At 61.3% G+C, this 10,810-nt stretch overlaps 1 protein-coding gene across 3 annotated transcripts; it reads left to right on the top strand.

Annotated features, from left to right (window-relative positions):
- Positions 1–317: 317 nt before the first annotated feature.
- DLK1 (delta like non-canonical Notch ligand 1) lies at positions 318–8,407 on the top strand. 3 transcript variants are annotated; one of them, XM_055304310.1, is made up of 6 exons: positions 318–452; positions 1,769–1,832; positions 2,312–2,442; positions 5,469–5,610; positions 7,436–7,715; positions 7,941–8,407. In XM_055304310.1, the coding sequence occupies exons 1-6, from the start codon at positions 386–388 to the stop codon at positions 8,181–8,183; spliced, it is 927 nt and encodes a 308-aa protein (XP_055160285.1). In that variant the 5' UTR covers positions 318–385; the 3' UTR covers positions 8,184–8,407. The 3 variants fall into 3 exon arrangements, with proteins under 3 accessions (XP_055160285.1, XP_055160284.1, XP_055160282.1); XM_055304309.1 differs by having other exon boundaries at positions 7,935–8,407; XM_055304307.1 differs by having other exon boundaries at positions 7,436–8,407.
- The last annotated feature ends 2,403 nt before the right edge of the window (positions 8,408–10,810 follow it).

Below are 10,810 nucleotides of genomic sequence, written 5' to 3'. Positions count from 1 at the left end.
CCGCGCGCGGGGTACCTGTGCCCGTCTAGCCAAGAGCGCTCCGTGCGCGCGAGCCGCTCTCCGGGGCGCCGCGGCGGCGGGGGGCGGCCCCGCGAGGGGCGGGGGTCACCGGGACTGGCCGGCGCCGGCCCCGTGCGCGCGGAGGCGGGGGCGGGGGGCGGGGGCCGCGGGGGGGCGGCGGTACGAAAAGGGCGGCGCGCGCGGCGGCGGCGGCAGCTCGGCGGCGGCGGCGGAGAGCGCAGCGCGCAGCCCGGCGCAGCCCTGGCTTTCCCCTCGCCGCGCGCCCGCGCCCCCTTCCGCGTCCGCAACCAGAAGCCCAGCGCGGCGCCCGGAGCCGGACCCGCGCCCGCGCCGCTCCCGGGACCGCGACCCCGGCCGCCCCGCGATGACCGCGACCGCAGCCCTCCTGCCCGTCCTCTTGCTCCTGCTGGCCTTCGGCCACAGTGTCCATGGTGAGCCCCCCGCCGGCGGCCCGGCTCGCGCCCCCTCTGGGGAAGCCTGCGGCGCCCCCCCTCCCCGGCCGCCCGATGCCCCGCGCGCCCCGTCCCGTGCGCCCCAACTCCGGCCCGTCCCGCCCAACCCCAAGCCCCGCGCGGTGCCGCCTCGCCCTCCCCGCCGCCCTCGCATGCCCGGCGCGGCCCTGGGCGTCCCGGGGGCGGCCGAGGTGTGCGGGCCGCGCCCCCCGCGCCCCCGCCCCAGCCCCTTCCCACCCCGCAGAAGTGGCGCTCGCAGGGGTGCCGGCGCGCGGAGACAGGAGGTATGGAGAAGCGAGGTGATGCTCGGGAGCCCTGTGTGGAAATGCTCAGGGGTGCAACTCTGGGGTGTCGCGGCGTGCGCGTGCAGGAACAGGTCTGTGGGGGCCGCGGGGGGTGGCTCTGCCGTCGCAGCCCCGAATTCCGCGCGCGAGGAGCCCGAGGAGCCCCAGCGCGAGCCCCTCCCGCGCGCGCGCGCGGCGTTCCTCTAGGTGAGGGGCTGCGACACTTCTGTCTGCAGCGGCCATCTGTCTCTGACAGAGAGAGTTGCCCCTTCCCGCAGTGCCCCCCGCCCCCACTGCACCAGTGCCGAGAGGTGGGGGCCGTCTGGGCAGCTGGGGAGCTGATGGAAGTGGATGCACACAGTAGGCACCCTGCAAGTGTGCGATGGTGTCAGAATGGCAAAATCTGGTTTGCAAAAAAAAAAGACCTTGCGTCTTTTGAAGATGAAGAGTCTGGGGTAGGGGAAATGGGGGAATTTGACCTGCGTGCCTGGTTTAACTGGGATTAACCTTAAAAAAAAAAAAAAAAAAAAGAGAGACCCTGATGCTTACCTGTGGGGCTGCCAGGTGAACCCGTCTGGCCTTTTCCGAAGCTGGGTATCTCAGAATCTGCTCCCCATTTTAGCTCACTTTGCAAAAGTGAGGGTCTGGCTGCGTGCCCAGGGGTCAGAATCCTTCCATTCACTGTCTCCCCTCTCCCCGCTATTAACGTTTGAGGTTTCATAATTTGGGGGGGGGGAGCATGCGTGGGGGGGTGGAATTAGGCGTCTGACCTGCTCCTAGGAACTAGGCAGTGTACTGTGGTCACTCCATAGCCGGGACCATGGCAGAGATTTTTTTGTCCCCCCTGAGTGGGCCGACGTGAAGTGCCTACTGTGTGCCAGGCTGGTTGGACCCCGGGGGGTCCTTGGCTCCCTCCAGGGAGGCCGGGGGCTGCTTGGGAGAAGACGGGCTTTGCCTTGGCCTCCGGGGCCTTGTGGGGTGAATGGTGTAACAACCTTTCTTGTGCCTCAGGAGCTGAATGCTTCCCGGCCTGCCACCCCCAAAATGGATTCTGCGAGGATGACAATGTTTGCAGGTAATGGGGTGCTTCCCCAGAGGCAGCTCTAGGGGGTCAGGGCAAAATCCTGGGGAGTCATGGCGTCAGGCAGGAAGGGGGGGTGCTTGGCTGCTGGGCTGCAGCAAACAGCTTCCTCGCCCCCGCAGGAACTGGTTGGGGGGGAGGGTAGCGAGGGGGAGAAGAGGGCAGGGGACAGTCGCGGCTCCTGTCTGCCGTCTCAGAAGTGGGGGTGTCTGGAGAGCCCCTTGCAGGGGGAGACCACTGCAGGCCACTGCGGCAAGATGCAGTGCTCTCCCAGGCTCTCAGGGACCCCTCTGTCTGGTCCTCTGTTGACGCTTTTCTGTTCAGGTGACTGGTATTTGCTTCCTGGGACCCACTGGCCTGGTACTGTGCAAACACCCCCGAGGGATCTTGGTTCCATAGAAGGCAGCCTCAGCACCCTGTCCACTCCTGCCCCTCCTCACATGTCCCCATCTTTCTCCCCCCACCCCCTGCAGGTGCCAGCCTGGCTGGCAGGGTCCCCTGTGTGACCAGTGCGTGACCTTTCCCGGCTGTGTTAACGGACTCTGCGTGGAACCCTGGCAGTGCATTTGTGACGACGGCTGGGACGGCAACCTGTGCGACATAGGTTGGCATGTGCCCCCGCCCACCCCACCCATCCCTGCCCTGGGCGCCCAGCCACCTCCTCCCAGCCTGTGGCTGCCTCCCCTCCCCCCTCCCACCTTATTCCCACGCACCCTGGGCTCTGTATGGTAATGATCTGTTTATATACTTCCCCGCTGCTGCCCAGAGCCTCCTCACAGGTAGGGCCTTAATTTTGCTCCCCTCCGCGTCGCCTGCACCCAGAGAAGGCACTTTGTGGGGGCTGGCAGGGAGCTGCCTATTGAATAAAGAGTCACGAAAAAAGCACACGCCACACAAAGCCGAGAGAGAGTAGAGACCTGGCTAACCTGTCCGGGTCTCTAAAACTCAGAGGGGGTAAGGATGGGGGTGGGGATCACAGAGCTAAGCCTCTGAAAGATCCACACAGGAGGCTGGTAAGGAGGCTGCAAAAACACGCAAACAAACAAACAAACAAGGGAGGGGGGATGAGTGCTGAGCCTGGGGGTGCAGGACGGGGGTGGGGGGAGCCCGAGCTGTGTCAGGGCCGGTAGGATGGGGCTGGCCTCGGTCAGGTGTAGGGGGAGGCCGGGGGGTCCACGAGGGCTGAGAAGTGGTCAAAGTGCAGATTGGTGTTATCTGTTGATTTCATTAATTTATGCAATCTTTGTCCTCCATTACCATGAGCAGTTGAGAGTTGGCTGTCACTGCAGTTTTAGGCTGCAAAATGCCCATCTGAGTCCATTCTCATTTGGCAGAACCTGCCCTGAAGCCGGGGGCAAAGGAAAGTCCTCGACAAAACTCCCAGCGACGTAGGCAGCCGCCACAGGGCCTTCGTCCCTCGGTCCTCAGCACTGGCAGGGACAGGGGTACCGATAGGGAAATCGAGGCTCGGGGAAGTCTAGAGGCCGTGCGTAGGGTCCCATGAGGAGTTGTCCAGAGAGGGTGGCTAAAATCCCTTCTCCTAGCCCCAGAACTGGGGGAGCTGTCATTTGTGGCTGCTCCAAATCCCCTCCCTTAAGGAAAATACAAGCACATGTTGGGACCACACCCCCAGCCCGTATCGCCGAGGCAATGGGCTCTCCTAATCGAGCCCCCCCATCACATTGTCTCGGGTCCTTAAAGCCCCCCCACCCCCAACCCCGGTGATGCAGGATTTTACCCGCAGCTGACTCATGCTCTAGCCAGCAGCTCTGCTGCCCCTCAGCACGGCACCCTCTGAGCTGCTTTGGGACCCACAGGATCCCAGAAAAGCTTCCTCTTGGGGTCAGGGCTCTTAGCCTGGAGCCCATTCTCTTTGGTGTCTGGTTCAGGATTGCCCCCCCTCACCCCCATGGAAGTCTCTAGATAAAATGTCCCCTGCTCCCTGGGTTGACAAAGCCTCTCAGCCTGGGACGTGGGTCGGGAGGAAACAGCCCTCCGGGTAATTAGCAGCTCTCTCCCTTTCTCCTGGCGTCTGAGGCTGTCGGGGCCACAGCTGCTGCCCTAGCGGAGACCCCCGGCAGCTTTCTCCTCGCCCTGGCTTAGTCTGTGCTACTTTTGGGCTGGAAGGAGTTGGGAAGAGTGGGCTCATCCTCTGCTGGTGGGGCTGGACGCTGCGGGGAGGGGATGGGGGGCTTGCTAGCTCTTCAGCTGAAATTTAAGATTCAACCCCCAGGGATGGGGTTGCTGGGAGCACAGGTTGGGGAACCCACTGCCGAGGCTTCGCCTGCTGGCTGAGCCGGCACCTTCCCGTAATGATAAATCCTCTTTATGTTTCCTTATACCAAGCCGGGCTCCCAGGGAGTGCCTCGTGGGCTCCGGATAGGCCGCAGCATGGCGTTCGGGCTTTTCCTTGTTGGTTGATTGCCCTCTTCCCTCCACGAGGGTGAGGGTCTCTTTAAAAGAGGGGAAAGAAAAAAACCTGCACAAAAAATCTACACACGTGTGGCCTCTGCACCGGGGACCCCCCATCCACCCTTGCTGCGTCTCTGGTTGGCCCTGGCTTTGTATTTGGCAGGTGCTCCAGGGCAGCTCAAATGTAGGAAGCTGAAGCGAGTAGGTCCACCCCCCCCCCCCCCCGCAACAAAGACCTGCCAGGGAGAGCCCCTCCTTTTGTAAGTGGGGAAAGTGAGGCAGAGACTGGGAGGAGCTGAACTCTGAGGCCGGCTGGAGCCCAGCAGAGGACAGGTCCCTCCTGGCCCTGTCTGGGGGGGCTGGGGTCTCCACTGGCAGAGAGCCCCTGACCCAGGCCCCTTTGTTCAGCTGTCCCTGGCTCTCGGAGCCCCGCATAATGAAGTGTGCGTGAAGGGAGGTGTAAAAAAGGCGGCGGAAATGTAGCAGTGCTCATGGACACCCACACGGACAGGAGAGCACTCAGATACTTCTAATTTCGCTGCCTTCAGAAGATACAGCCTTTTTATCACGAGCCCCTCGGTTCAGATCCTGAGCGCAGAAAGAGCGACCACCAGGAGGTGGAGGCGGTGCTGGGGCTGAATCACGTTTCTTGATTTCCCCCCAACAGGAGTCTTCCCATGTCTCCGTTTCTCCCCCTCCCCTCTATGATGGCGAAGTATGAAGGGCAGCTGGTGTTTCTAACAGCTGGGCTGCACGATTGCCCTGAATGGCAGGGACCCCCCCCCCAAACAGGAGAAGCTGGACATGACCATTTTGGGCAGGGGAGAGGCAGGCACTGGGGAACCTTGGCCCCGCACACACCGGTTTGGGGGGCAGGAAGGGGTCTGCAGTGACGGTCATGCTGGTGACCTGATGCCAGGAAAAGGGGACAGCTGTCCTGGGCTGAGGGTCAGTGACCTAACACAGGGGAGCCCCTTCAGCTCTGTGAGCCCCACTGCAGAGGTTTGCAGGGGTCACGATGCGCTCTTCCTCAGGACTGTGTTTGGTGACCATTGGCAGTGGCCGCAAACAGAGACATCGAGGCAGCTCACTTGGGGTCCCTCCCACCCCCACTCCACCAGCTGGAGGGCTCTGTCCCTGCACCCCATCCAGAAAGTTCTCCTTCCAGCCTGTGTGCCGGAGGGGGTGACAGAGTCTGCTCTTTCCTCCCCATCGCAGACATCCGGGCCTGTGCCTCGGCCCCCTGCGCCAACAATGGCACCTGCGTGAACCTCGATGCCAGCCACTACGAGTGCTCCTGCGCCCCTGGGTTCTCGGGCAAGGACTGTCAGAAGAAGGACGGGCCCTGCGTGATCAATGGGTAAATATTCTTTCTGACTCTGTGTGATCTGATGAATGCTGCTTTGATTCCTGCTTCACACCCCTAAAGACCCTTTCAGCCTAGCCCAGTCGGACCCGTTGCCTGACAAAAGACCAAGTAAGTGCCCATCCCGCAGCCCCGCAGGGGGCCATCCCAGATCAGGGTATTTGTGGGGGGAGTGTGTCATTTCCATCATTTCTGAAATGACCTCGGAGGTGATTGCATATTCCCTCGCTGCCTGCCAGGTCCCTGGGTGTGTGCGCGGGAGGGTACAGGGTACCCTGGGCCTGCCGTCCAGGCCAGCGGTGGGGAGGCGCTGGTGGGGGCAGAGGTCCCTGGGGCCGAGGCTCTTTGTGAAGCCCACTCACTGCACTTTAGGGGGTGGTTTGGGGGAACGGACAGGCTCTGCAGCTGGGTTTTGGGGGATGTTTAGGGGGACCTGCCAGGCTGAGGAGGTGGAGAGAGGAGGGGCCTTTGGCCAGCGGGGTCCGCGTTAGGGCGGGGGGTGTCCAGCGCTCAGCTACCCTCAGTGGGGCGGAGGCTCAGGGACGCCTGAGCAGGGGGCAGCACAGACAAGAGGGGCCGCTGGCTTTCTGGCAGCCAGGCCATTTCCGGCCCTCATCTGTTTAGCTCCACGGAGCCCCCAGCCGTCCAGTCTGCGGGGGCTTGGGCGGCGGTCCCCGGCCAGGAGCTGGGGGGGCGGGGGGTGGGGACAGAAGCTACCAGGCGGAATAAGCTTATCTTGACCTGACATTCCAGGGGGCCGTGGCGGACCCTGGAGCCAGCAGAGGCCACAGGCAGGCATTTATGCAGCATCTAACGATCAGTGTTCAGAGGGGGTCAGAGGAGCGGCCGGGCGGCGGCGGGGGGAGCACAACCGAAGCCCACATCTGCCTCTTAGCGGGATGGGAAAATACAGAGCGAAACCTTTACAATATTTTGCTTTTCTCTCCAACCAACTTGAACCGGTCTGTCAAAATAGAGCCCGGGGTCCTTGAAGTGCCTTCGGAGCCCGGCTCCTCTGCGGCCCTCACCCCTGAAGCGGCAGTGCCGAATTGGTGTGCTTCGAGCCCCTTTCTTCCCTGGGTTTTGGCATTTATCGGATGACAAAGGGTCCGCTCGTTTAAAAGCACTTACGTTAAATGCTCCTGTGCTCCGCTTTGAGCAAACAGCTCGGGTCTGCACGCCGCCCTTGGGTGAATGGCCCGCTATTAAACAGCCGGGCACCGCCGGGGCCGGGCCAGCGCAGACAGACCGAGGCTGGCTTTCACTCTGAGTGTCCCCAAGGGCTTCCCGTACAATAGTCCGCAGGCTCTCCGCCGAAAGTGACAATACGAGTCACCATGAGGGTGGCAGCGTGGTGCGGGCAGCGGGGAGCGAGGCCCCCACCCCTGCCCTGCCCTGCCCGGCCCTGCCCGCGGCCCGGGATGGCGCGGAGGGAGGGGGCTGGCGCCAGCCCTGGCTCATCACTAACTTTGCCTCTCTCAGCCTGTTTCCCCCCCGTCCAGTGACTAACCGTCAGGCCTCTGGTCGGAGAGATGACCTAGGAGGTGGGAGAGGAGACGGGCCTCGGCACGGGAGGCCAGGTGTGCTCCAGGCTGGCAGCTCGAGGGGGTGAGGCGAGCACCCCACACGGGCGGGCCTGCGTCCGCCTCGGCCGGCCCGGGAGCCCCTCGTGGGCGGGGGTCGCGGCAGCGCCCCGGCGTCCCCCCTGGCCGGCAGCGGCTCACGCACCGGACAGGCTGGCCTCCCCCCCACACCCGGGCACCCCTGTCCTAGCCCAGCCCCCGAGGGCCCTTTACCGTGTCCCCCTGTTGTGTTGCAGTTCCCCCTGCCAGCACGGAGGCAGCTGCGTGGATGATGAGGGCCGGGCCTCCCATGCCTCCTGCCTGTGCCCCCCTGGCTTCTCAGGCAATTTCTGCGAGATCGTGGCCAACAGCTGCACCCCCAACCCGTGCGAGAACCAGGGCATCTGTACGGACATCGGGGGCGACTTCCGCTGCCGATGCCCCGCCGGCTTCGTGGACAAGACCTGCAGCCGCCCCGTGAGCAACTGCGCCAGCGACCCGTGCCTCAACGGGGGCACCTGCCTGCAGCACACCCAGGTGAGGTACGAGTGTCTGTGCAAGCCCGAGTTCACAGGCCCCATCTGTGGCCGGAAGCGTGCCCCGAGCCCCCAGCAGGTCACCCGTCTGCCCAACGGGTATGGGCTGACCTACCGCCTGACCCCCGGGGTGCACGAGCTGCCGGTGCCCCAGCCCGAGCACCGCATCCTCAAGGTGTCCATGAAGGAGCTCCACAAGAACACCCCCCTCCTCTCCGAGGGCCAGGCCATCTGCTTCACCATCCTGGGCGTGCTGACCAGTCTGGTGGTGCTGGGCACCATGGGCATCGTCTTCCTCAACAAGTGCGAGGCCTGGCTGTCCAACCTGCGCTACAACCGCATGCTGCGCCAGAAGAAGAACCTCCTGCTGCACTACAACAGCGGGGAGGACCTGGCCGTCAACATCATCTTCCCCGAGAAGATCGACATGACCACCTTCAGCAAGGAGGCTGGCGAGGACGACATCTAAGCGGCGTCCCCACCGGCCCCTCTCTGTTCTCGGGGTCCCGCAGAGCTCACTATATGCGGTCTGTTCTCCTCTTTGTGCTGGAGTTTGCTCTATTTTGTGTCGAATCTGGTGAACGCTATGCTTCCATATATTACCTTTGTGTTGCTCTGTGACAAATGCAAATGCCAAAAGCATCCTCTTTCTCTCTCTTAATGCATGATCGATAAATAATAATAAGAATTTCATCTTTAAACGAGTAAAAGAAATTAGTATGTTATTCTAAACTCTCTAAACTTAAATCTAAAATCAAAAAAGACCAAAAAAAAACAAGGCAACTGAACCGGGACTGGGTGCCGACATCCCTCTCCGAGGGGTCTCGGCCGCGGTCCTCGTGAAACCGTAACGAGTGCTGCGCATGACCGCTCACTGTGAAAAAGGCAAAAATCTCTTTCGTTCGTCCTCACACGCCACATCCAACGCGCACTCACATCCAGTTCAACACCGCAACCTTTAGATCTTTCCGATTGATTTGAGATTTTGGCAGAGTGCAGCGGCCGTGTGTCAGGCAGAGAGAGCCCCGGGCTGGCTGCTGGGGGGCCGGGACCTGCTCCCCGCCCTGCCACTAACTCGCTGTGCGATCCTTGGCGAGCCCCCGTCCCCACCCCGGGCCCACCTTCTGCCCCTCTTGCTGGGGGGGGCAGGAACGCAGTGACCGTCAAAGTTCTCTCTGGCACCAAAACTCTGAATGAAAGAACGAAGGGGTACGGACCAAAACAGTTCCTGACCCTGACAAAATTAGGATCTGATGAAGACAAAGTCTCATCCCAGGATCCACAGGTTCGGGCCTATCCTGGATGCACACTTGACGTATTGAGATCGATCCTAACTGCATTTCTCAAAGTGGGGGAGCCTCCTGGCCTGCTTTCTGTTTGGAAGCCCTCGGCCCCCTTTGAGTCACCTAGTGCAGTCTGGAGTTGCCACTTGGGCAGCCCCCAGCCACCCAAATCCCCAGCACTTTACCTGCCTCCTAACCCCGTAGATTAGAGATGTCCCTTGAAATTTAAATGCCCCTTGAACCGCAAGTGCCCCTGGCGAAATCTGAGCAGCAACACAGCCCTCACTAAGGTCTGCACAGGGTCTAGTGGAAATTGTCGCTTGTGGGGCATCTCCTAGTTCTGTGGCCAGAGGTCCCAGACCTGGTCTACACAGCTATGGATCTAATTTGTGTTGCTGAGTTAATAACGCTCAGATCCTGAAAGACCTAGCCAGCTTCTGAATTATAAATTAGACTTTTTTTTTTTAAAGAGCATCTATCTTTTTTGCAAAAATAGAAAGAAATGGGACAGAGTTCTGTTTAGCTCTCCAGCTCTTTAGGCTTGGGCAGCTAAACAGCCCTTGGGTACCAGTGAGAAATATTTTGCTTCTTAAATTAGTTGGATAGGAATCTATACTCTTAGCTTTATTGAGTATTACCTGCCGTGTTTACCTTGCTCCAAATATTTGTTTCTGAATCATCATCACCATCTTCCTGGTCATTCAAATCACCCCCACACGTGGACATGCGTCACCGTCACCGTACGACCATCGACCTCATCACCTTCGGCCACCCTCACCACTGCCCCCACTTCCTCATCATCCCGAGTCATCTCCCCCAGCTCTCCGTGTCCCACCCAAGCCCCTGTCCCCTTTGCTCCCAGTGCCCGAGCCCCTCCCACCCTGCCACCTTGTCCCTGGTCCTCTGCCGGCAGAGGCCTATCCCCCCTACCCCAGGGCCCCCCTGCCACGCTCCCCCAAGTCCCTTCCTCACCCACCTCCCCGCGGTTAACCCTGAATCCCAAGACTCTGTCACCTTTCCGGGGCCACCAACCTCCCACCCCTCAGCACCCACGCCCCTCCCCTTCTTGCCCGCACACCCACTCTCCCATCCCTGGACTCGGAGAGCCCCCCACTCCCCCATGTCATTCAGTCATCATCTCATCTCGAGTTCGTTTTGAGATACAAAAAATTAAAAAGACAAAAAAAAAAAAAAACTGTTGGCACGGTCAGGCGGGTGTCCGGCACTCCGCCTGGCCTCTCTCGCGTGAGACCTTGACCGAGGCTGCTAACTGTTCTGATCCAGTTTCCCCAAACACGAAATTCCGAGATTGGCCCCAGTGATTGGATTCTCTGCTCCACTGTGTCCATCCGGTGCTGTCCAGCGCAGCCCGTCCCTCGACGGCAAGGGACAGCGTCCCAGCGGCCGTGGCTCCTTGACCATCCGCTCACCTTGACTCATCCGCCATTCACCCAATCAGGAAGCATTTCCAGCACCTGCTGCGTGCAAGGCAGTGTGCGGGGAGCTGTGCGGCACGCAGGATGAGGGCAGTCGGGGGGGGGGCGGACACACCCGTGTCCCCGGAAGCCACACGGTGCAGGTAAAATGCCGTGGGAGCAGGGAGTCCTGAACCGACGCCTCCCTCAGAGCCTGGCCATCCTACCTTCCCACGTGACAAGCCACCTGTTACCAGCACGCGCTGCGGCCACCCCACCCAAATTCCACCGCGCCCACTCGCACACATCCCGCGAAATCAGGACAGCGTCCGCAGCCTCGACACGGTCTTCACGTCACGCAGAAATGGTCCATTCCATCCTCTGTGGGGTAACCAGAT

The sequence above is a fragment of the Nyctereutes procyonoides genome, unplaced genomic scaffold (genome assembly GCF_905146905.1).
Source record: "Nyctereutes procyonoides isolate TBG_1078 unplaced genomic scaffold, NYPRO_anot_genome, whole genome shotgun sequence".
Classification (NCBI taxonomy): domain Eukaryota; kingdom Metazoa; phylum Chordata; class Mammalia; order Carnivora; family Canidae; genus Nyctereutes; species Nyctereutes procyonoides.
Note: the sequence above shows the minus strand (reverse complement) of the source record. Positions and strands in the feature narration are given on the sequence as shown.